We start from the raw sequence: 24,564 nt of genomic DNA on the forward strand, positions 1-24,564 counted from the left end.
ACCAATCAGCCTTCTCCCAATTATCAGCAAAGTCATGGAATCCATCATTGCTTCAGATATGAAATCTTTCCTCTTCTCCAATGGCTTGATCTCTGATCATCAATTTGGTTTCAGACCTGGACACTCTACTCTGGACATGCTGCTTCTGCTTTCTCAACAATGGATGGAGGTCCTCAATGCCAAACAGGAAATTAGAGCAGTCTCCCTTGACATATCACGTGCCTTCGATACGGTCTGGCACCCCGCTCTGCTCACCAAACTCTCCTCTTTTGGTATCCATGGAAATCTCCAAGCATGGCTGGCAGACATCCTCTCTAGTCGTAGTCAACGTGTGGCCCTGAATGGGTTTCTCTCATCTCCTCTTCCTGTTCAGGCTGGAGTTCCACAAGGCAGTGTTCTAGGCCCTGTGCTTTTTCTGGTCTTCATCAATGATCTCTCTGACTCTCTTGAAAATCCTCTGTATCTCTTTGCTGATGACTCTACTCTCTGTCGCTCCATTCTTCATCCCTCAGATCGGCAGTCTGCTGCCTCCTCACTCTCTGCAGACCTGGACAAAATCACAGACTGGGCAAACAAGTGGAACATGTCTTTCAATCCTGACAAATCTCACACTCTTACTATGTCTCTCCGAAAAGACCGACTGGACAACCCTCCCATCCACTTTCTGAATAATCCTCTCCAAGAAGTTCTGTCACTCAAGCTTTTGGGTCTCTCTATCTGCCATGATCTTTCCTGGGAAAACCACATTTCAAATCTGGCCTCCAAAGCCAGTCGCCGACTGGGCATCCTCCATCGTGCGAAATCCTTCCTTGGCACACCTGAGCTCCTCACCACATACAAGGCTTTCATCCGCAGCGCAATGGAATACTGCTCTCCCCTCTGGGCTGGTGCTCCTGCCTCACACCTAGCTCGTCTTCATGCTGTTGAAACCAAAGCATTCAGAATCATTGGAATCTCCCGCGATGAAGCTAACTCCAAGGGCCTCTCACTCACTCACCGCAGGCAGGTTGGTGGTCTTTCTATCTTCTGCCGACTCCTCTCTGGCCTTGCCTCCCCAGCTCTCTCTGGGCTCTGTCCTGCAAATATTCCTACAGGTCGCACAAGATCTGCCTGCAACCCTCTTATGGTCAAACTGCCAAAATCAAGACTCTCTGCTCACCTTCACTCCTTCATTCCTCTTTTCTCTCGCCTCTGGAACAAACTCCCTCACTCTCTTCAATCCCACTCCACCCTCCAGGTCTTTAAAACAGCTGTTCACCACCATCTCTTATCTTCCCCCATCCAAAACCTTGATCTTTTCTACCCCTGCTAATTTCACCCCAATTCCACTTTTTTGAAATACCAACTTCTGCCCTGGAAGTCATTGGTGTCCTTGTGTTTTATACTTCTCCCTCCACCCCCCCCCCCCCCTTCCCATGCCTCCTCCCCCCAAGCCCTCTCCCTTCCACACATCTCCCTGCTCTCAAATGTTGTGTTTGTGTGCTTCACCTTCTCTCCCCATCTTGTTTTCCGCTCCCGCTTTTTGTGTGTTTTGTTTGTCTGGTTGATTTGTTTGTGAAGTAAATGTTAGCTCTTTCACGAGCCTCGATTCAGTATACAAAAAAAAAAAAAAAAAAAAAGGCTTTGTCTTGCAAAAATGGTGGATGTATGCATTTTTTACCAGGTCACAGTTGTGGGTGGCATCAGGCCAGCTGTCCAACCAATGGGTGTAGAGTGGACATACATACATAAGTACATACATACAAACACGTGCTCCATTATATATAGAAGATAATTAAAGGCCAAGGTGCAGATGCAAAGAAAGATGCAGTCGAAGCAGGGGCCGGATGCCATCTGTTCACAGGCCTGGTTTCCTGCAAAAAGTGCCGAAATTAGAGTGTCGAATGAGGCAATTTTAACTCTTATCAAAAAGTTTTTGAGCCAAAGATATCGCTTCTGTTGCAATAGCATTCTGAAAATCATGCACTGCTGGGAAACGTCATACTGATAAGGAGGTACATAAAAAGGACAGACATGTCCCAACTTTCCCCAGAACAGGACCATTCCCTCTTGGTTGGGGTTAAATCTTTTTGAACAACATTCCCACCCCCACCTCCTCGGTGGATGTTATGTGCTCTTATTTAATCTCCTTATTTTGATTCCAGTTCAACCTCCATGTACAATATTAATCACAATCTATTTTATCAGGGATGATACATTTTCAGAGAGAAGTCTATTTCTTTGACTTGGATGAGTCATGTCAACGCTGTTATGTTTTGAGCAGGACTTGGTTATGCGACGCAGGTGATTGTGGCTTACGGCAGTGTATATTACATCGTCATCCTTGCCTGGGCCATTTTCTACTTATGTCATTCCTTCTCCTCTGAGCTTCCATGGTCTTCTTGCAACAACACATGGAATACAGGTGATTTTGCAATGATGTGAAATATGATTTTTTTTTTAAACTTCTTTCTAGCCCTGGATTCTTGGTGCAAATGGTCTCTGATCCTAACCTCCGATATTTTTAAGTTTATGTTTTTGCTGCTGCAGAGACATGTGTGGAGTTCAAAGTGGGTGACATTGGAGAACGTCGATACAATCTGACAAGTTCAAATGCCACGTCCCCAGTGGTCGAGTTCTGGGAGTGAGTTATCTTTTCATTTGCACACCAATTTAATTTACAGGATATGATACACGTGATACACACCTCCCAAAATGTAGGTCCAATTACAACACTATGGTTACTTTACAAAAGGAACCGGTGTGTACCCTGGTTTAGAATAGGTACACCGTATCCCTGCATGTCGTAAGAGGCGACTAAGAGGGTTGGCGTCAGGAAGGGCATCCGGCCATAAAACATTGCCTCAAAAGAAGAGAACCATGACAATTACAACTACATATGGGCAGGGTACAGCCCGAAGTGGAGATCGGTTTCTGAGGTTTGGGACATGGAATGTAGGGACAATGGCAGGGAGATCAGGAGAAGTGGTGGAAGTATTGATCAGAAGAAGAATGGACATATGTTGTGTGCAAGAGACGAGATGGAAGGGAAGTGGTGTGAGAATGGTGAAGGGTAGGCAGGGACAGAAATACAAGTTTGTGTGGCAAGGGTGCCGGGAGGGCGTGAATGGTGTTGGTGTCCTGTTTTCTGAGGAGTTTGTAGACAATGTGGTGAGTGTGACGAGAGTGAGTGATAGGTTGATGATGGTGAAAATGATGATTGGAAAGCTCTTGGTGAACGTCATCTCGGGATATGCTCCACAGGTTGGTCGGAGCATTGAAGAGAAGGGCAAGTTCTGGTGTGCGATAGAGAAGCTGATTGAAAACGTGAAAGATGAGGAAGTTGTTGTGGTAGGAGGAGACCGAAATGGTCATGTGGGAAGGAGTATGGACGGTTTTGAGGGAGTTAATGGGGGTTACGGATATGGTGTGTGAAATGGAGAAGGTGAAAGGATGTTGGAGTTTGCTGATGGAGCTGATTTGTTGATTTGTAATACTCAGTTCCAGAAAGAGGATAATAAGCTTGTTACTTACACGTCAGGTGGGTCGACGACAACCGTTGACTACCTGATGGTGCGTAGGCGAGATAGGGGGCACCTCCGGGACACAAAGGTGATCCCGGAGGTGGAGGCTGTTTCACAGCACCACTTGGTTGTCTGCAACATAAGGGTGAAAGGTGCGAGGAGAGCTCGGCGGGTGAAGTACCAACCGAGAATGAAGGTGTGGAGGTTGAAAGAGGTGACAGTAAGGGAGGCATTAAAAGAGAGGCTGAGTAGGGTCGGGGATGATGTGGTTGAGCTTGAAAGTGGTTGGATGTCAATGAAAGATAGTCTGTTGGGAGCCGTTGGTAAGGTATGTGGATGGACAAAAGGACCAGCGAGGCACTCGGAAACATGGTGATGGGATGATGAAGTTGGAAAGAGGATTGACGAGAAGAGGAAGAAGTTCAAGGAGTGGCAGAAGGCAAAGGGTACCGGAGCAGAAAAAGCAGAGCATGAAAGTTATAAGGCAGCCAAGAAGGCTGCAAAGAAAGAGGTAGCAAAGGCGCAGGAGGCATGGAGTAAAATGTTTGGAGAACGCTTGGATTCAGAAGAGGGTCAGAGAGCGGTATTCAGGATTGCAAAGCAGATAGCGAAAGAGAGGTGTGATGTGATGGGGGTGAGTTGCTTGAAGGATGAACTGGGACAAATCGTTGTGGACCCAGATGGAATTAAAGGAAGATGGAAAAGATATATGGAAATGCTGTTGAATGCAGAGAATGAATGGGATGGCAACATAGAGAGTAACCCAGTTTTAGGACCGGCAGAGAAGATAACTGAGAAGGAAGTTGAGGAAGTGATAAAAGCAATGAAGAGTAGAAAAGCGGGAGGGCCGACGGGAGTTGTGGGAGATATGTTGAAGGCAGCAGGAAGTTGGGGTGTGAAGAGAATGACAGATCTGTAGTCTGGTGGTGAAAGAAGGCCGCATTCCAGTGGATTGAGAACTGAGTACCCTCGTCCCTCTATACAAGGGGTAAGGTGACCCTCTGGAGTGTGGCTCGAAACGAGCGATAAAGTTATTGGAGCATGGAATGAAGGTATTGGAAAGGGTGTTGGAGAGGAGAAAAAGGAAGAAGGTGAAGATCGACGAAATGCAGTTTGGATTTATGCGAGGAAGAGGAACGACAGACGCGCTCTTTATTGTGAGGCAGTTGCAGGAGAAGTACATGGAGAAGAGGAAGAAGTTGTTTCTTGGGTATGTTGATCTGGAGAAAGCATTCGATAGGGTTCCACGCAAAGTATTGACATGGGCTTTGAGGAAGTTAGGAGTGCAGGAATGGTAAATCAGAGTAGTGATGGCAATGTACAAAAGAGCTCGCACAGCTGTAAGGACGAAGGACGGGAACAGTGGTGAGTTTGAGGTGAAGGTGGAGTGTGTCAGGGGTCGGTACTAAGTCCACTACTATTTGTAGCTGTGATGGAGGTGCTGGCTCAGAACGTAAAGGAGGGTTTACCGTGGGAGTTGTTGTATGCAGATGATCGTGTGTTGATTGCGGAAAGTATGGATGGACTGAAGGAAAAGGTGAACAAGTGGAAGGAATGTATGGAGACAAAAGGTCTGAAGGTGAATATCGGAAAGACGAAGGTGATGGCAAGTGGTAAAGAATGTGGTGAGGTGGAAAGAACTGGGAAGTGGCCATGTGCTGTGTGCAGGAAGGGTGTCGGAGTGAACTCCATTCAATGTGCAATGTGCGTTGAGTGGGTTCATCAAAAATGCAGTGGTCTGAGAGGGTCATTAACCAGTGTGGCAGCTACATTCAAATGTAAGGTGTGCACAGAGGGAGCTGCAGATGGAGGAATTGTTGAGTTGGATCTTGGAGACGGGGTGAAGCTGGAAGGTGTGAAAACATTTTGCTACCTCGGAGACATGCTGAATGGAGAAGGTGGATCAGACTCGGCAATGGTTGCTCGAGTGAGATGTGCATGGAAGAAGTTTTGGGAACTGAGTGGCGTGCTGATGAGGAGGGGAGTGTCGTTGAAGCTGAAGGGAAAGGTGTATGCTGCATGTGTGAGAAGTGTTATGATTTATGGGAGCGAGACATGGGTAATGAACGTAGAGCAGCAACGAAGGCTGGAAAGGGTGGAAATGCGAAAGGTTCGGTGGATGTGCGGAGTATCGTTGAGAGAGAGAGAGGAAGACAAATGATGAATTGCGAAAGATGATGGGAAGAGAGCCTGTGATGGATGCTGTGAAGAGGAACAGGTTGAGATGGTTTGGTCATGTGTTGAGGAAGGATGAAAGTGACTGGTTGAGAGGAGTGATGGAAATGAATGTAGCAGGAAGTAGAGGACGGGGAAGACCGAGAAAGACTTGGCTAAAGATGGTGGAAGAAGAAATGCGGGCAAGGGGGTTAACAAGGAGAGATGCAGAAAATATGGCAAAATGGAGAAGTTTGTCATGGGGACCGCAAGGCTAACCCACGCTCTGGCAGGGAAAATGGCCTTAAAATGCATGTTGTTTGTGTTGTTGGTTACTTTACAAAAGGGGAGAGACTGCCATGGTGAACAATCAAGGTCGGTGCAACCATAAGGCAAACTAGGTGGTCGCCTAGAAGTAAGAAACACAAATGCCACCTGAAAACGCTTGGTGGTGGTGGGCGTGTCGTGGGCTCCAGCAGCCCGAGGGAGAACCAATGGTGCACGGATTGCAATGTAAAAATAGTGAAGGGCGGAGTTAGCTTGTGAAATGACTTCTGGTTACACATTCCTTTCTGGCCAGATGCCATATCTTCTTTGCTCTGATTGGCTATCTTCTAGAGCTGAGGAATCATGTTCTTAAAATTGTCTTGTTTAACAGTTATTGTTAATTGTTGGTGTTAATTTCTTGACGTTATCTATTTGTGCATTCCGTAGAATGCCTTCTTTTGTGATTTTGTACTGAGTTTGTGTGTCTTTATCCTGGGCACGTGCCTTTATTGGCATCCTTCAGGTGTGCTGTTGTTTCCTCCCTGCAACAAATTATTTATAGTTACAGTTAGTGGCATATTTAAAGCCTGGTGTTGGCTTAGCAGTTAGGGTGCTGGCTTGGGATCCCAGGATCCTGGGTTCGTATCCCCGCCGATCGCTAAATTAACACCAGGGGGGTTGACTCAGCCTGTCATCTTTCCGAGGTCGGCAAATTGAGTACCAGTTCACTGGTAATTCCCTGTGTGTCGCAAGAGGTGACTAACAGCGTTGGCGGCAGGAAGGGCATCCGGCCATAAAACATTGCTTCAAAAAAGGGGACCACGGTGCCCGAAAAAGGCCAACCTCTGTGGGGAAAAATGGCCTCTCAAGGTGGTCTGAAGGTGGTCAGTTAGTGGCATATTCTTTCAGTCTCAGTGTGATGTTAATGCTTATATCCCAATTATTTGATATGGAAGGAACTCCATGAGGAACTGATTATAACAGGAACCGATGGAAATTACCTTGTAATACTTTTTAAGGCAAGATGTTTATTCTAAAGGTTGAGTCTAGTATAAAGGTAACATGTTCTCTTATTTTAGGTAGACTTTAAGCTGTGTGGAAAGAGTATGAGAATTCTGGAAATTTCTGGTTACTTCCAGATATTGAACCATCTTGTGTTGAGGAGTAATTTTTTGGGGAAACTGGTTATAGAATATTTGTAGGAGAAGGGACTTTTGCAATTGTTCTTCTCTTTATCATAAAGCAAAGTGGGGTGGCAAAGCAAGTGAGAGAGGAAGGGGGGGGGGGGGGGGTGGGATGGGAGGTGCGGGGAGAAGAAGAGCCAGGCATGATTTGCTTTTCTTTGCACAATGCGGTGTCAATGTGCTTCATGTATTGCTTGTTCTTTATCTTTTTAATAAATTCAAGCTCAGGCATCACCCACCTGCCAGTTGAACATCAAACAAATAGCCTTTCAGTTTTGGGGGCTTGTCCGGGATCGACATTCCCATCTGTGGTGCAGACCAGCATGGGCTGCACGTGTACATGGTGAAAGTGCTTGTGGTGGCGTGGACAGTGCGGAGTCTTTGAAAACGAGCCTTCAGTGGGGTTCGTCATCTAACAGGAGGAGATATATATGTGCAGAGGAGATGAGGGTGGTTCTATTGTCCTCTTAGGGATGGATGTATTGCTATATCATACTGGGCTTTTGTTGGTCAATTCTGGTGAATGATGAATGGAGTAAAAACTATGAAAGACCCTGAAGAAGTGAAACATGCTGGTACTGACTACAGACTTACCGTCCTCAATTAGTGTTTGATGCTGTCCAGTCACACACCGGATAGTCCAGCATGAATGCTCATGGGCAGGAGGTTCAAATATATTGTTGCTGCCCATATTGTTAACACCCTGGATCCCTATAATTCTGTCCATAATGAGATTGTAAACCATCAATGATATCAGAAGTTTTACCATGTTCGGCATTCCCCTGCATCTGAATATCCACCTCTGCATCCAGGCCAGTTTGTGCTTGGGCAGAGTCAGAGATCTGATATTTGGGAACCAGCTACTATTGTGTCACATTGTGAGCAACCAAGATAATACCTCCTGCAATCACCTAACGGCCGGTCATATCACCGGAATCGAGTTCACATTTGAGAGACCATTCCTCCCTCACAGGCAATACCCCCTTGAGTGAGGACTCCAGCAGTTCCAATTTGTCAGAATGTTCTGCTGATCCTTCTGTTGCTGTACCTGCTCCAATTAGCGGACCACTCACAGACATTTCTGACGGTGTTGCTCCTACCACTCAGTGTGCACCACGGAATGTACAACCGACCACTCAATGTACTCTACACAATGTGTCTAGTCCAACCCAATGTATTACCACCCACTCTGGCAGCATCGTTAAACCTGTGACTTGTTTTGAGCAATTAAGTTTTCTTACATATATTTAGGGGACCATACCTCACAGGCTGGTATCCTATTGTTTTTTCTTCTGTTGTTTTTTCTTGCAATTTATCCTGTTATATTCTTAATTCTTTATTTTTGGAAAGGTCAAGGAAGGGTCAAGTGTATGCTCCAGCTGAAATGCAAGTGACCTTTGTCTGTTTGACACAGATGTAGTAGAACACATCCGGTTAGAGTGAACCTGGTGCTCCCATTGTTTTGTACTGCATGGCTGGAATAAACATATTGGATCGTTCGTAATTCTTGCCATCTTTCAACTCAAACATCGAAACTTGACAGCTGTGACCATTTTTGGACACATGGTTGATGCTCGTGGAATAGCTGGAGCAGAACGGAATGGAGAAGACTTAAGATGTTTTGTTCTGCCTTTCTAAAAGACCACCCATTATTGTGGTTCCTTTAGTGCATTCCATTTCGTGGGTACCAGCTTTGGTGGTGTTGTACTGACACTGCATCGCCAGTGCCAATGTGTGCAATACCTCTGTATTGCGTCCTCTGCATGTGATACAGACATGCATGTTATCGCCGAGTGTTCCGCCATATTGGAATTTCCATCTCCCTTGAATTTCACTGAAGCTTCTGCCTTCCTTCCCCACAGTATTAATTAGCATCTGAATGCAACTCTCCTATGGTGCAGCACCTTGAGTCCCCAACTCTATTTGTGAAGAAACATGTTTTTCCCTGGTTTATAATTTTTGATGTTTATGCAGCATTATGCATTGATAGAGACAATAATGTTGTAGTTGTGCCATAAAGGCAAACTCCCTATAGTTAAATTGCACGACAACATGTAGCCTGCATTAGTTAGTTATTTTCTATTGAATGTATAGATTAGCCCTGCCCCAATGTGTCGTAAAGAAAAGACCAATAGTTGTGGTGTGAGAATAAATGGTGTGAAAATATATATGTGTGTGATTAAATGGTGTGCAAATAAATAGTGCGGAATGCATGGTGCGAAGGATTGAATGGGGGGAGGGGAACCCATTCACGAAGACCCGGCGGGGTAGTTTAAAGTTAGATCGAGGGTGCAGGTAAATTACCTGGATATTGACACCTGTGGTACTGTTTGTGGAAATCGTTTTTGTTTTGTGAGGTGCAGGAAGCGGTGGAATGGCTGGGTGTGTGGCTTAATTAGTAGTAATAGATATTTGGGGCACTCCGCCACTGGGAGCTCGTCGGCCAGGTAAGGCTGCAGGTAGGCTCAGGGAGCCAGTTAGGTTCGAGAGTGGTGCCCGAGGATCCAGGAGAAGGACCCGGGTTGCCCAATGCCAAGGTGTATTTATGTTTATTTATATTATACAATGGACTACAAAATGTAAATGTTTCATGATATTTGTTATATTTTATCACCTTTATCTATCAATATTGTTGAAATGAAGATCAAATAGCTGCATGTTAAAATATGTTGAAAAAGTCAAAACTTTACATGGGGTGTACTTTTTCACGTGACTGTACTCCATCCATCATTATTCTCTCAGGTGATGGTCTTACATATTGTTGTGTGGTTGGCTGAGTTAACACCGAGCGTCACCATGGATGAATCGAGCTTTAATGAGGCGTTATCCAATTCTGTTGCAGATCATACACGAGATGGGGTTCGGGGGAGAATGCCGTAGCTTACCTGATGGTCCGACGATGTCTTCACCCTTGGAAAATAACTCACAAACGAAAACGGGATTAAAGGTGGTTGGGAAAATAATACAAGGGTTTATTTAATAAATATCGGGACAGGAAAAGAATGCGCCGGTAATAACTAAACCCCTATATCGAGACGTCCCCGCACAGATTTCAAATACACAAAGATGGGGAGGATAATAACTAAACCCCTATATCGAGACGTCCCCGCACAGATTTCAAATACACAAAGATGGGGAGGATAAATAAAGAAACCGTTGTTTGGTGAATGCACGTCTTGTCTGTCTCTGTCGTCCGGACGCGGCTCCGTCGGTGGGAAGACAGGCCTCGAAGCGCCCCCGTCCGCGCACTGCTAGGCCGAGCCACTCGCTCGCCCCGGTCTCGCCCGCTCCAGTTGCAAGCCTCGCTCGCACATGAACACCAGGGAGGAGAATCGATGGTGCTCCAACGTTCATAGTCCAGCAGGCAATTCGCGGTTTGCAAAAGGAAATGGTCTAAACGGGCAAAAGGCAAGGGCAGAAGGAAGGTCTATTAAAGGCAGAAACCAAAGCGAGACGAAAGTCGAGATGGAGGTCCGGGCAGGATGGATCCAGGAACGAGAAGGGCAAGGGAAAGCTCAAAATGCCGGCGAGCAAGCGGTTTTACTGGCGGTCTTCTGACGTCAGCTCGCTTCCCCTCCAACCAGTGCGTTGCTTCTAACCTCCCCAAATCTTCTGATCTCATCTGTCCCCTCCCATTGGCTGAGCGCTTGGCTCCCTGCTCCCATGCCATTGGTCAGTGGTCAACCACAAATCCTTCTTTACTCTCCAATCACGGGGTAGCTCTCTGCCCTTACTTTGACCAATCGCACATCCTCCCCTACTCTGCCAATCAGTGCCCTGCTTGTTGCTCTCCCCTCAACTGGCCAATCACTAGTTCTCCTGGGCATGGCTCCCAGCCTGCCTGGCACAATGTTCGACTTCCATGGTGTACCACTGCGCGGCCACTGCCTGCTTGTCTCTCCGGTCAGTTCTTATGGTCAGTCATTGTAAGGGGGTGGGGGGGGGGGGATTTAATTAATGTTTACACAAAGGGCCTATCTAATGTCTACAAGAGTGCGATGCCATAAGGGACACCAGGATGTTCACAGAGGGAACGACACACAATGGAGTTAGCATATTCCCTTCAACTGCTTAATATGCCCCCGCTCCCTCGTGGCGGGGACGAAGACACACTTAATCCGACATACGGGCTACAGGTCCTCTACTTATTTACATTGAGGTGGTTCTCGCTACCCACGACAGACGAAGCATGATACCTACACAGATCTACCTAAATCTACATATGTCCACCCCAAAATTCATAACAATATATATGTTCAATGTCCACCTACTCCCCTCTCATCCACTGTTGGTGACATGTATTTCAACCTTTGTTGTTTTGTTTTTCCAGGAATCTAGACTTTATTTACAAGAAATTAAATTATGTAGCTGTTCCTAGAACACTTGCTTATGGAGTGAGCTGTTCTTGGCCAAGTTTTGAATTACAGGTCTGCTCTTTGATATTGCCAGGCTACGGGTTTTGCGACTCTCAAAAGGCATCGAATACCTTGGCACTGTCCATTGGGACTTGGCACTTTGTCTCCTTGCCGCTTGGGTCATTTGCTTCTTCTGCATCTTGAAGGGAACCAAGTCAACGGGAAAGGTCAGCATGGACATACCTTCTTTAATAAAAGTTTCCTTCTTCTGACCATGCTTCTTAACCTTTATCCAACACACTTTCTTTCATTAACATGGCCAAATGGTGAGGTCACTTGACTGGTATCATATAAAAATAATAATAATAATAATAATAATAATAATAATACATTTATTTTATATAGCGCTTTTCAAGAAGCCCAAAGACGCTTTGACAGAGTACAAAAAACAAGTGCAAAAAGACAAAAATCAATAGGTAAATAATCAAAGCAAAAGGAAGGAGAAGGAGAAGAGATAGTCAGGGGTTAAATGCTGTGGGTTAAATGTTGAATGAAGTGTTGAACAGGTGGGTCTTGAGTGATGTTTTGAATGTGGTGAGTGAGGAGTCTCTGATGGTGTGAGGTAGTGAGTTCCAGAGGGTGGGAGCAGCGATGGAGAAGGCCCTATCCCCCCAGGATCTGAATTTGGTCCGGATGGGGGGGGGGGTCAGGAGGATGGTACCAGCAGAGCGGAGGTTGCGGGTGGGAGTGTGTCTGGAGAGGAGGTCAGCCAGGTAGGATGGGGCCAAGTTATGGAGGGCTTTGTAGGTCAAGAGGAGGATTTTGTACTGGATTCCCTGGGGGATGGGGAGCCAGTGAAGCTTGTAAAGGATGGGGGTAATGTGGTCACGGGTCCGGGAATGGGTGAGTAGACGGGCAGCAGAGTTCTGAATGTATTGGAGTTTATTGGTGATTATTGAGGGTGAACCATAGAGGAGGCTGTTGCAGTAGTCCAGACGGGAGGTGATGAAGGCGTGGGTGAGGGTTTCTGCAGCCGTGGAGGAGAGGGATGGACGGAGACGGGCAATGTTTTTCAGGTGAAAGAAGGCTGTCTTTGTGATCTGTTTAGTGTATTTGTCGAAGGAGAGGGTTTGGTCAAAGATGATGCCAAGATTCCGGATGTGAGGGGAGGTGGATATTGGGAAACCGTCGATGTTGAGGGCAAAGTTATGGGTGGATTTGGTGAGCGTTTTTGGGCCAATGATGATTATTTCAGATTTATCATAGTTAAGTTTGAGGAAGTTGATTTGAAGCCAGGATTTTATTTCAGTGATGCAGTTTGTCAGGATAGAGTGGGTGTCGGTGGAGACGGACTTGGTGGAGATGAAAAGCTGGATGTCATCGGCGAAGCAGTGGAATTGGAGACCATGACGGCGGATTAAGTGACCAAGGGGGGACAGGTACAGGATGAAGAGGAGGGGGCCAAGAACTGAACCTTGGGGGACACCTTGGGGGAGGGGAGCAGTGGGGGATTTGCAGTTATTGATGGAGATGAACTGGCGTCTGTCAGAGAGGTATGATTTGATCCAAGAGAGGGCAGTGCCGGTAATGTTAAAGGTGGTTTCAAGTCGGGTGAGGAGGATGGTGTGATTGATGGTGTCAAAGGCGGCACTGAGGTCGAGGAGGATGAGAATGTTGAGGTTGCCAGCGTCAGAGGAGAGGAGAAGGTCGTTGGTGATTTTGAGGAGAGCAGTTTTAGTACTGTGGTTGGAGCAGAATCCGGATTGGAATGTTTCATACAGGTTATTGGCAGAGAGGTGATGTTTGAGTTGAGTGGCTAGAGCGCGTTCCAAAACTTTTGACAGAAAGGGTAGGTTGGAGATGGGTCTGAAGTTGTTTAGGGTGTCAGGGTTGAGTCCAGGTTTTTTCAGAATGGGGGTAACAGCAGCAATTTTGAGGGATGGTGGGACGATGCCTGTAGACAGGGAGGAGTTTATTGTTGCAGTGATAAGTGGAGAGAGAGCAGGAAGGGAGGCCTTGACAAAGCTGGAGGGGATGGGGTCAAGAGTGCAGGTGGCAGTTTTCATTCCTATGAGGAGTTCAGAGAGGTCAGTAGGGGAGACTGGGGAGAATTGAGACAGGGGTTGGCAGGATAAGGGGGGGGGGCAGGTGGTTTGAGGGGGAGCGGGTGCGGTGGTGGTTAAGCTGTTGAGATGTCAATTTTGCATTGGAAGAATGAAAGGAAGGAGATGCAGTTGTCTACTGTGAATGACTGGGTGGTGGTGTTCAGGGGGCTGAGGAGTTTGTTTATTGTAGAGAAGAGTGCTTTTGGGTTTCCGGAGCCAGAGTGGATAATTTGAGAGTAGTCGGCGGATCGGGCGCGGGAGAGGGAATCTTTGTAGTGTTGTAGGTGGTCTTTGTAGGCTTGGGAGTGAATTGTGAGACCTGTTTTATTGTGGAGTCTTTCAAGTTGGCGAGCACGCGTTTTCATCAGGCGGAGTTCAGGGGTAAACCAGGGAGCAGAATGGGTGAAAGAAACCGTTTTGGTTTTTATAGGTGCAAGCTGGTCAAGGCAGGAGGAGAGAGTGTGGTTGTAGTAGTCAGTGAGGTCAGAAGGGGTGTGGAGGTCAACGAAGGGAGAAGTGGACATTTTTTCAGAGAGGGTGGATGAGAATGAGGTAGTTGAAAGAGCGTTTAGCTTACGGAAGTTGATAGTGCGATAATGCCTTGGTGCTGGGTTGGGGATGTTGATGGTCATAGTGATGGCTAAGTGGTCAGAGAGGGTGAGGTCGGATGACAGATAGGAATTTGACAGATATAAGATGTGGATTCCAATCCATCCAATCCAATACAACAATATGACAGGGTTGGATTAAAGATTTTGAAAGTTAGTCTCAGGGGAATTAGAATGTTGGTAAAACACAGCTTGCTTAATAACCACACCTTACCACATGATACCTTCAGCAGTGTGGTAATCTACCTGCCCTGCGTTGTCTGGTCTACATGTGACATGCGTCCATACATTGTGACTCTTATTTAATATAAGCTCCTGCACTAAGATGTTCTGATGCAATCAACAATACTACAGTTCAGAATAACATAAATAGTGTTTGTGCTAAGACACCATCTTGTTTCACACCATGGAGACACCAAAGGATTTTGACACAGTGCCTCCCACTGATGTCATTCCAGCCATGCCATCATGGAATTCTTGGATAACCTTGACAAAAGTCTCTAGACCACTGCGGTGCTTTATAAGATCCAGTGTTGGTCAGTCCACTGTTCAAAAGGCTTCAGTGAAATCATTGAAGGCAACATAGGGGTCTTGTTGCTGATCAATGTCATTTTCTTGCAGCTGCTGCGGGGTGAAAATCCCATCCACTGTTGAGCGGGGTACACTAAAATCGCAATTGCTTTCTCGTAGAATATTTTAGTCACTTTTTGCAGGTGTACAAACAAGGATCTTGCAAAATTATGCCTGCGACAGAGAGAAGCACAATTCCACAATAGTTATTGCAGTCACTATAATCCCTTTCCTTTTTTAAAATGAAATTTTAAGTCTTGTCCTGGGGTGAATTTCCCACCCCCCCCCCTTCACATGCCTCCCCCCCTTCACATGCCTCCCCCCTTCACATGCCTCCCCCCCAAAGCCCTCTCCCTCCCACAGATCTCTCGATGTCTCCATGTCTCTCGGTCCCTGCTCTCAAATGTTGTGTTTGTGTCCTTCCCCCTCTCTCCCCATCTTGTCTACCGCTCCCGATGTTATTTGTTTTATGTGTCTGTTTGTCTTTCTGTGTGATTAATTTTCGCTCTTTCACGAGCCTCGATCTTGTATACAAAAAAAAAAAAAAAAAAAAAAAAAAAATATATATAAGGCAATCTTTGAATTGTTATCTTCTATTGTATAATATATGCATATACAGACTTGGCATTTAACATGGATTTTTTTTTCTTGACTTGGGTTTACTTTCTATCCTCAGTATATCAATCTGGTGAGTTTCTTTTACACTTTGGTGATTTATTTGTTAAAAGAACCATGTCACTGATTGTCTGCCGCAGCAAGAAGTCAACAACAGGATTATATCACAGGTGGCGTGGCAAAATGTACAGACAGGTACATTTGACGATTGACTTCACAATTGGGTATATAAGGGTTGTTGCGTTCTGTATTAGTGGAAAACAACTGCTGCACGTCTCCAAAAGTTATTGCCGCTTCCTCTGGAGATGGTCCGTCAACTCGACAATGCTGTTTGTCATGGAGTGGTGGCTTTACGAAATTACGGCATGAAACAGCGTGCTATTGCTCGGCAGTGTGGCATCACTCAAGGTCAGGTGTCAAAGATCCTGAAATGAAATGCTCAGAGGGGTGTCCCTACTCCAATACCGAGGCCAGGACGTCCCCGCAGAACCACAAGGAGGGATGATCGCCAGCTGCACCGGTTAGTTCGCAATGGCCATACCAAGACAGCTAATCGGCTTAGGGCTGAGTGGCAGCAACTGACAAATGTGCCTGTATCCAGAAGGCTAGTCAAGCAACGACTGGTTCAAGCAGGCTATCGTGCCAGGCGTGCCAGCGCCGATTGCAGTGGGCCAGAGAGCACCGTCAATGGCAACCAGGACACTGGAATCACGTGATCTTCAGTGACGAGTCTAGATTTCTGGTCTATCGTCAAGATGGCCGCATCCGAGTGCGCAGACAAGTGCATGAAGCCTACAATAAAGATTGTATAGTGTCAAGAGTCCAAGCTGGAGGTGGTGGGGTGACCATTTGGGCTGCTTTTCATGCAGGGGGCAAAACTGACCTGGTTGTTCTGAATGGAAACCTGAACCAGTTCAAGTACAGGGCCATTCTGGAAGAAACATTGCTTCCATTTTCTCGTGCAGCCTTTCGAGGAAACTTTGTCTTCCAAGATGACAATGCACGGCCTCATCGTGCTCGCATGATCCAACACTTTCTTGCTGACCGTGGTGCAGAGCATATGGAGTGGCCTGCCATGTCCCCGGATATGAATCCGATAGAGAAATTGTGGCAAGAATTAACGCATCAAATCGACAACTTGGACCAGCAGCCACCCTCTGTGCATGAATTGCAGCAGGCTATTGTCACTGCATGGCAAGCGATTCCTGTCCAAACCTTGGAAAATCTCGTGAACAGCATGCCTCAACGTGTACATGCTCTCCTGAATGCTGGTGGGGGTTACACGAAGTACTGAACTGTAATTTTACTGTCAGTAATCCAAGTCGTAATTTAACTTTTGTTTTTGTTAAAAAAATTTTTGGCTAATGTGCAAAATAGACATACTTCTGGAAAACATACAGAAGTTTAACACAGTACTGTCCGTGAATTGAGTTTGATATCAGTTTACATCACTTTCAAGAATCAATTTATTTGTTTCAAAATGTCAAATGTGGTTTTTGTTTCTTTTAAAGGTCACATTAACAAAATCTAGAATAGTTTCAACATAATTCCAATGAACTTTTGGTTCTTAGACATCTTGAAAAGTAAGTTCACCCCCACAAAAAAAATATTCCATATTAAATGCCAAGTCTGTCGTTATCTATCTATCTATAATTCCAGCAATCTCTGTGTGTCTGTCTGTGTGTCTGTGTGTCTGTGTGTCTGTGTGTCTGTGTGTTTGTCTGTGACCGCTGTTTCTCGACAACCACGGGTCCGATATACTTGAAACTTGCCAGGTATATTGCTGGGGACCCGAGGATGTGCCTTTTCAAGGTTTGTAATTAATCGGACAAGTACCTACCGAGCTATGTCCAAAAAACGCTTCAACCAATCAGAGAGCAGCGAGCTATCACGTGTGCCGAACCGTTAATGCAATGCAAGCGTTAATGCGTTAATGCAAGGCTTTTCTTTTTTTCCCTCTTCTCTTTCTACTTTTCCTTGCGATTAAATTGCAAACAGCCAAAATACGTTGGCGCTAATTGAATAATTGGCCATTAACACTAAAATAATCGTAACTGCGATATGCCAACTTCCGGACAGTGCAGCCTTCCATGTTGTTGTTGTTTGCAGCAGCTGTTTGCAGCAAGGCAAGGCTTTTCTTTTTTTCCCTCTTCTCTTTCTACTTTTCCTTGCGATTAAATTGCAAAAAGCCAAAATACGTTGGCGATAATTGAATAAATGGGCATTAATAGATAGATAGATAGATATGCGATATGCGAACTTCCGGACAGTGTGCGCGTTACGAGCTGACCGCCATTACGGTACGTAATTCGATTTCTTATGCGCATTATTTCTCCCAATTCAGTCAGAGCGAAGGGCGGAAGCGAAGAGCGTTGTTATTTTTTGTTTACGGGCGTACGGGCGGGGTAGAGCGTACGGGTAGCGTTTTTTTTTTTTTTTGGCAAGGAACGGGCACCCACGTACGGGCAATGCCCTAGTAATAATAATCTATCTATAATTCCAGCAATCTCTGTGTGTCTGTCTGTGTGTCTGTGTGTCTGTGTGTCTGTGTGTCTGTGTGTTTGTCTGTGACCGCTGTTTCTCGACAACCACGGGTCCGATATACTTGAAACTTGCCAGGTATATTGCTGGGGACCCGAGGATGTGCCTTTTCAAGGTTTGTAATTAATCGGACAAGTACCTACCGAGCTATGTCCAAAAAACGCTTCAACCAATCAGAGAGCAGCGAGCTATCACGTGTGCCGAACCGTTAATGCAATGCAAGCGTTAATGCGTTAATGCAAGGCTTTTCTTTTTTTCCCTCTTCTCTTTCTACTTTTCCTTGCGATTAAATTGCAAACAGCCAAAATACGTTGGCGCTAATTGAATAATTGGCCATTAACACTAAAATAATCGTAACTGCGATATGCCAACTTCCGGACAGTGCAGCCTTCCATGTTGTTGTTGTTTGCAGCAGCTGTTTGCAGCAAGGCAAGGCTTTTCTTTTTTTCCCTCTTCTCTTTCTACTTTTCCTTGCGATTAAATTGCAAAAAGCCAAAATACGTTGGCGATAATTGAATAAATGGGCATTAATAGATAGATAGATAGATATGCGATATGCGAACTTCCGGACAGTGTGCGCGTTACGAGCTGACCGCCATTACGGTACGTAATTCGATTTCTTATGCGCATTATTTCTCCCAATTCAGTCAGAGCGAAGGGCGGAAGCGAAGAGCGTTGTTATTTTTTGTTTACGGGCGTACGGGCGGGGTAGAGCGTACGGGTAGCGTTTTTTTTTTTTTTTGGCAAGGAACGGGCACCCACGTACGGGCAATGCCCTAGTAATAATAATTTACATATATATATGTGTGTATATATATATATATATATATATATATATATATATATATATATATATATATATATATACTTACATATGTGTCTTTCACTGAGGAGAGGCTTCCGTCTGGCCATTCTGCCATAACGCCCAGATCGGTGGAGTGTTGCAGTGATGGTTGTCCTTCTGGAAGTTTCTCCCATATCCACACAGGATCTCTGGAGCTCAGCCAGAGTGACCATCGTGTTCTTGGTCACCACTTACCAAGGCCCTTCTCAACTGATTGCTCAGTTTGGCCAAGCGGCCAGCTCTAGCAAGAGTCCTGGTTGTTCCAAACTTCTTCCATTTAAGAATTATGGAGGCCACTGTGCTCTTGGGAACCTTCAATGCAGCAGTCATTTTTTTGTAGGCTTCCCCAGATCTGTGCCTCGACACAATCCTGTCTCTGAGCTCTGCAGGCACTTCCTTCGACCTCATGGCTTGGTTTTTGCTCTGATTCCATTTTAGAATTATGGAGGCCACTGTGCTCGTGGGAACCTTCAATGCAGCAGACATTTTTTTGTAGGCTTCCGCAGATCTGTGCCTCGACACCATCCTGTCTCTGAGCTCTGCAGGCACTTCCTTCGACCTCATGGCTTGGTTTTTGCTCTGATATGCATTGTCAGCTGTGAGACCTTATATAGACAGGTGTGTGCAATTCCAAATCATGTCCAATCAATTGATTTTACCACAGGTGGACTCCAATCAAGGTGTCGAAACATCTCAAAGATGATCAAGAGAAATGGAAGGCACCTGAGCTAAATTTCAAGTGTCATAGCAAAGGGTATGAATACTTATGTCAATGTGATATTTCAGTTTTTTCTTTTTATTAAATTTGCAAAACTTTCTAAAATCCTGTTTCCTCTGTCATGACGGGGTATTGAGTGTAGATTGATGAGGGAAAAAAATGAATTTTAAAGATTTCAGCATAAGGCTGCAACATAACAAAATGTGAAAAAAGTGAAGGGGTCTGAATACTTTCTGAATGCACTGTATATCCGTATCTAATTTTTTATTATTTTGTAAAAGTTTCTAAAAAAAAACAAAATTCTATTTTGACATTGCAGGGTATTATGTGTTGATCGGTGACAAAAAAACAAACAAAATTTATTCAATTCTATATTTAGGATGCAATACACAAAAATGTAAAAACGTCAAGGGCTGTGAGTACTTTCTGAGGTACTGTACAATCATATAAGTCGGGGAAAAGGGGGGTTCTGGGACACATTTTATTTAACATTGAAGTCAATGGGGAAAGAGCTAAAAAAAAAAACCTACTAACTCACTGGATTTCAATCAGAAAATCACCCTCTATTGGGGCAACCTATTCACAAATATTTAATCCTCGATAGACTACTACTAGACAGGGCCCTTAGGGATATTTTGGGGCCGTTTGGTTCAAATTCTTCCAAAAGCACCAAATTTGGCCCAGATGTTGCCCATGCCATACTCTTTCGATTTTTGACGGGCGCCAAGACGGGCGCCCCCCCCCCCCCCAGGGCCCCATATTGGCGAAATACGAAATGGCCGCCACCCGGATTAGAGGAAAATCAGTGAAATAACCAAAAGGGTTGGAATCATGTATGATACCACTTTTCAGAGGTTTTCGAGGTCGAGAAATCCAATTATGATGTTATTTTGATGATTCGAGGTCAAGGTCAACCCTCAAGGTCATCTTAAAGGTCATTTTTGAGTCAAATATGTAGGTTTTTGAGTTTTTTGTCAAGATTTACGCGAGGTTCACCATTTTATGTTTCTGGGTTGGGTATTCGAACTCTGACCTTATCTTTGACAATTAGAGGAAATATTTACATGTCTATTTCCTAATTTTCAGGCATATGCAGTTCATCAGTCTAATTACAAAGGTATGGATTTTGATGTTTTATGAACTGTATGCCATATCCTTGTGTTTAATTTTTGTGCGATCATGATCCGGGTTAATGTATACATGATTGTATACATGTCATAAATATGACGTCATAGGTCATGTGACCTGGCGGCCATTTTGGATTTTATGAAAACCTTAAAAATGGATCCCTGCCTTCATTTTTCGATCGATTCATTTTGAACTTTGACCACATATAGTACGCCATGCGATTGGATGCATATCCTAATTATGACGTCATAGGTCAGGTGACATGGCGGGATGGACCGGTATGGTCCCCGGATCATACCACCCTTGGCGCCCGTCAAAAATCGAAAGAGTATGGCATGGGCAACATCTGCGCCAAATTTGATGCTTTTGGAAGAATTTGAACCAAAATATCCCTAAGGGCCCTGACTATACTCATAGGTTCTGGGGCACCTTAAAATTTAACATTGAAGTCAATGGGGAAAATTATGGAAACTTATTGACTCACACTCCATCTCTTGAAAAATTACACCCTTTTTCTCCTTGCATTTAACTTATTTACTCCCCCCATTTTTCATTATACTTATACAGAGACCCAACAAATATTTGTGTTTCATTTTTAGGTAATAATTTATATATCTTAAAAGAACAATCACCATCGACAATATTGACAAAAGTTATATGAGAATTTAACTCTCGGTTTAGGTAGTGCGGAGAGCTGATATGAAATGATAAACTTCTCTTAATGATCTCGTCTGAAATCCTCCAGTGCCACACATCATTTTAAGATAACAGTAAATTATTTTTTCCTCAAACTCTTGGCAACCATCAAAGTTTTCTGTCCACTCTAGGATATTACCTCCCAGAGCCTCTAACTTATTTGTATTGAAATTCATTCACTTATTTGTTTTATTTACCTTTACCCCTGTTATTTCTTTCATAATACTTATTTGATATTTCTCACATTCATGATGTTTTCCATTTAAATACCAAGGTTGTTGTTTTCTCTACTCTTTGGTTTGGTTATTGCTTGGTTCTATCATTTATATATTAGTAAAAAAGGCAGTGGTAGCCCGTTAAAATCCCTAACTCCTCCTTTTTATCTTATCACTTATACTTATATATTTATCTTATCACTTAGATATTTATCTTATCACTTATACTTATATATTTATCTTATCACTTATATTATCTTAACACTTATACCCATAAGGGACACTATCAATTCTATTTTCAAAAATAAACCTCTTATTATCAAAAGCTCCGAATGCCTTCTGATTCACCTCCTCTGTATATAATTGGTATTGTCGCGTGAATGCCCTCGGCTTATACCGTGGGCTCGCGGATGACCAAATTAACTTTAATGGAGGCGACAATCAATTACAGATTTTGACTATGCAAGCACGGGAGGAAGAAGGAAGAGGAAGAAGCAGCGAGCTCTTACCTGTAGCGATCTCACAGGCAGTCTTCAACCCTGCAAATTAATCTCACACAAACACGGGAGGTAAAATGTACAAAAATAATTGATTTATTATGCGGAACCCGAGATCAATGAAACGCGCCGACAAATAACTATGGTTCCTAAACCCGGATCCCGCACACCTCACTTCAACAACAGCACAGGGGAAGGAATTCAATAAAAGAATTGTGTTGTGTTCTGTGTTGTGTCTTATCTGTCTGGATGTGTGATGTCGGTCAGGCTCCGTCCGGCTCTGATGTTGGTGCGAAGCAGGCCTCCATCCACCTCGTTCAATGCGGCTTCAGTTGGCGCAAAGAAAAGCCTCGCAAAGAAAGGCCTGGGCCACCCGCTCGCCCCGGTCTTGTCTCCTCAGCAGCACGCCTCACTCGCCCGCTCGTTGGTTGCACGCGAGGTCCCATTTGCTCATAGCACCAAGCCTCGCTCCAAGGACCAAGCACCAAGAGCACCAAGACCAAGAGCTCCAGGACAAGACCAAACCCAAGCACCAAGAGCACCAAGAGCCCGCGAAGAACCCAGGGAAGCCCCCGAATGCCCGCCAGCGATTCGTTTTGTCCCCTGTGGTGTGACCTCAGCTCTCTTCCTCTACCAACCAGTCCCTCACTTCTTCGTGGTCTTTCCCGCCTTCTGATGTCACCGGCCCTTGCCCTCTAATCAGCGACCTGCTTTTAAGTAGTGGTTTTGCGCCTTCCGCACTGATTGGCCGAAGGTTTGCGCCTTCCACACTGATTGGCCGAGGTTTCAACGGTCGGTGACCAATCAGTGTGCTTCTTCCTTCCACCTTCCTTTCACCAATCAGTGGCCAGCTTCTTACCCCAACCAATCACACATTCTCCTGGGCATGGCTATTGCATGTTGGTCCTTCCAAAGTCATGGTGGTGGCAGGGAATTAATTAATGTGTGCACTAATGGATCTATCTAAAGTATATGAGTGTGTTGCCATAAGGGACACTGGGTTGCTCACAGACGGAACGACACACAAGGGAATTTTACCCATAATCCCTGTACTAATTAGCATGCCCCACCCCCTCATGGCGGGGACAAAGATGCAACTTATTCCGACATACGGATAAACATAGAACTTATTACAGGTGAGGTTCCCTGTCACGACAGTCAAGCACCTACCTATGCAGATCTACCTGGATCTAGATATTTATCTACCCCTAATTCATAACAATATTTATATCTTATTATTGTATTCATTTTTCTAAACTCTTCTTTCTTTAAAGTTAAACAATTATAATAATTTTCAAAGTTTATTGTTTCTTTAATAACATTTTTCTTTATTCCTTTCAACTTTTTATCATTCTTTTCAATATTATTATCAATATCTTTATAAGCATAAGGCTTTGACCTAAATCCCACAAATTCACTCATTCCCTTACCCCCCAATTCATCCTTAAACTTTCCAATAACCTTTTTATTCTTTTTAAGAAAACAAGTTATCACCTGTCTTATAATTACTTGTATCATATATATCAATATCATCAATCATATCTGAATAAACATCTTTTGTATTAACTTTAAAAATAAAACTACCTGTGTCCATATAAAGTAGATTAACATCATTTTGATATTTTTTCCTTAAGTTATTGTAAAATAATCATACATTAATGACTTTGATAAATCAAGAATTATTGTTCCAATATAAATAGGTTTATTCATTTCAATACTCTCTTTAACCAAATGGATAGCACAAAAGTTCTCTGAAAACACCTCTACCCTTTGAAAACTGGGTCTATTAATTAATTTTGTTGCTTGTTTCCAAGATGTAGCAAGTCTTATGTTTTGTCTATTCCTAACATTTTCCATTGTCTTTCCAAATACAGCATTGTTCATCAATTTATAAAAGTCCTTCTCAAAATCTGTCTTTGCCTCTGTTCTTCTCTTTGTATTAAAATCAATATATGTTTTCAACCGATGACTTTGATTAAAGTTTAAAACTCTGTGAATCTTCTTCACTCTTAACCCCGCTGATAAACATTGTCTCAAGTTCCTTTGGTGTAAAACATAATTTCTTTTATTATATAATGCAGTAAGTAATTTCTCTGTTGATTTACCGTTGGCATTGAATGATTGTTGATAATCACTTAACCATTCTTTTCTTGGACTTTCTTTATCAGGAGCATAAGGTAGATCTTTATGTTTATTATGAAGTTCTTCAGGATATTTCAAATCAACCTCAAAATAATATCCAATTTTAGCTTTATCCAATTCTTTTTGTGTAGAGATAACGATATCCTTTTAAAACCTTTTCATAATCTTTCTCTTTAACCCACTTAAGTTTACCATAAGGTAGGGCTTGAGACATAGCCCATCCATACAAATTATTAGCATCGTAATAAATCAAATAAGAACTATCTTTTGTGGAATCATAATTAGGAAGATATTTGTAGTTAGCTTTAGCATATCTCTTGGAACATACTTAAGATATTCCCCCTCTCTTAGCCTTTTCTATCATCAAGAGCATATCTACATCACTGATTGAATCCAAATCCTGTTTTGTGATTTTTAACATG

At 44.0% G+C, this 24,564-nt stretch overlaps 1 protein-coding gene across 8 annotated transcripts in view; it reads left to right on the forward strand.

The window, feature by feature from the left end:
• LOC137438815 (sodium- and chloride-dependent GABA transporter 3-like) overlaps positions 1-24,564 on the forward strand; it is a 285,952-nt gene that overhangs the window by 171,038 nt on the left and 90,350 nt on the right. For 7 of the 8 annotated variants that reach the window (XM_068134240.2, XM_078767392.1, XM_078767385.1 and 4 more), the window contains 3 exons: positions 2,264-2,404; positions 2,530-2,623; positions 11,558-11,690. In XM_068134240.2, the coding sequence (XP_067990341.2) occupies positions 2,264-2,404; positions 2,530-2,623; positions 11,558-11,690 (368 nt within the window). The remainder of the gene's footprint in view (positions 1-2,263; positions 2,405-2,529; positions 2,624-11,557; positions 11,691-24,564) is intronic. The other variant, XM_078767374.1, reaches the window with a different exon arrangement.

This window comes from Myxine glutinosa, chromosome 1 (assembly GCF_964187855.1).
Source record: "Myxine glutinosa chromosome 1, kmMyxGlut1.1, whole genome shotgun sequence".
Lineage (NCBI taxonomy): Eukaryota > Metazoa > Chordata > Myxini > Myxiniformes > Myxinidae > Myxine > Myxine glutinosa.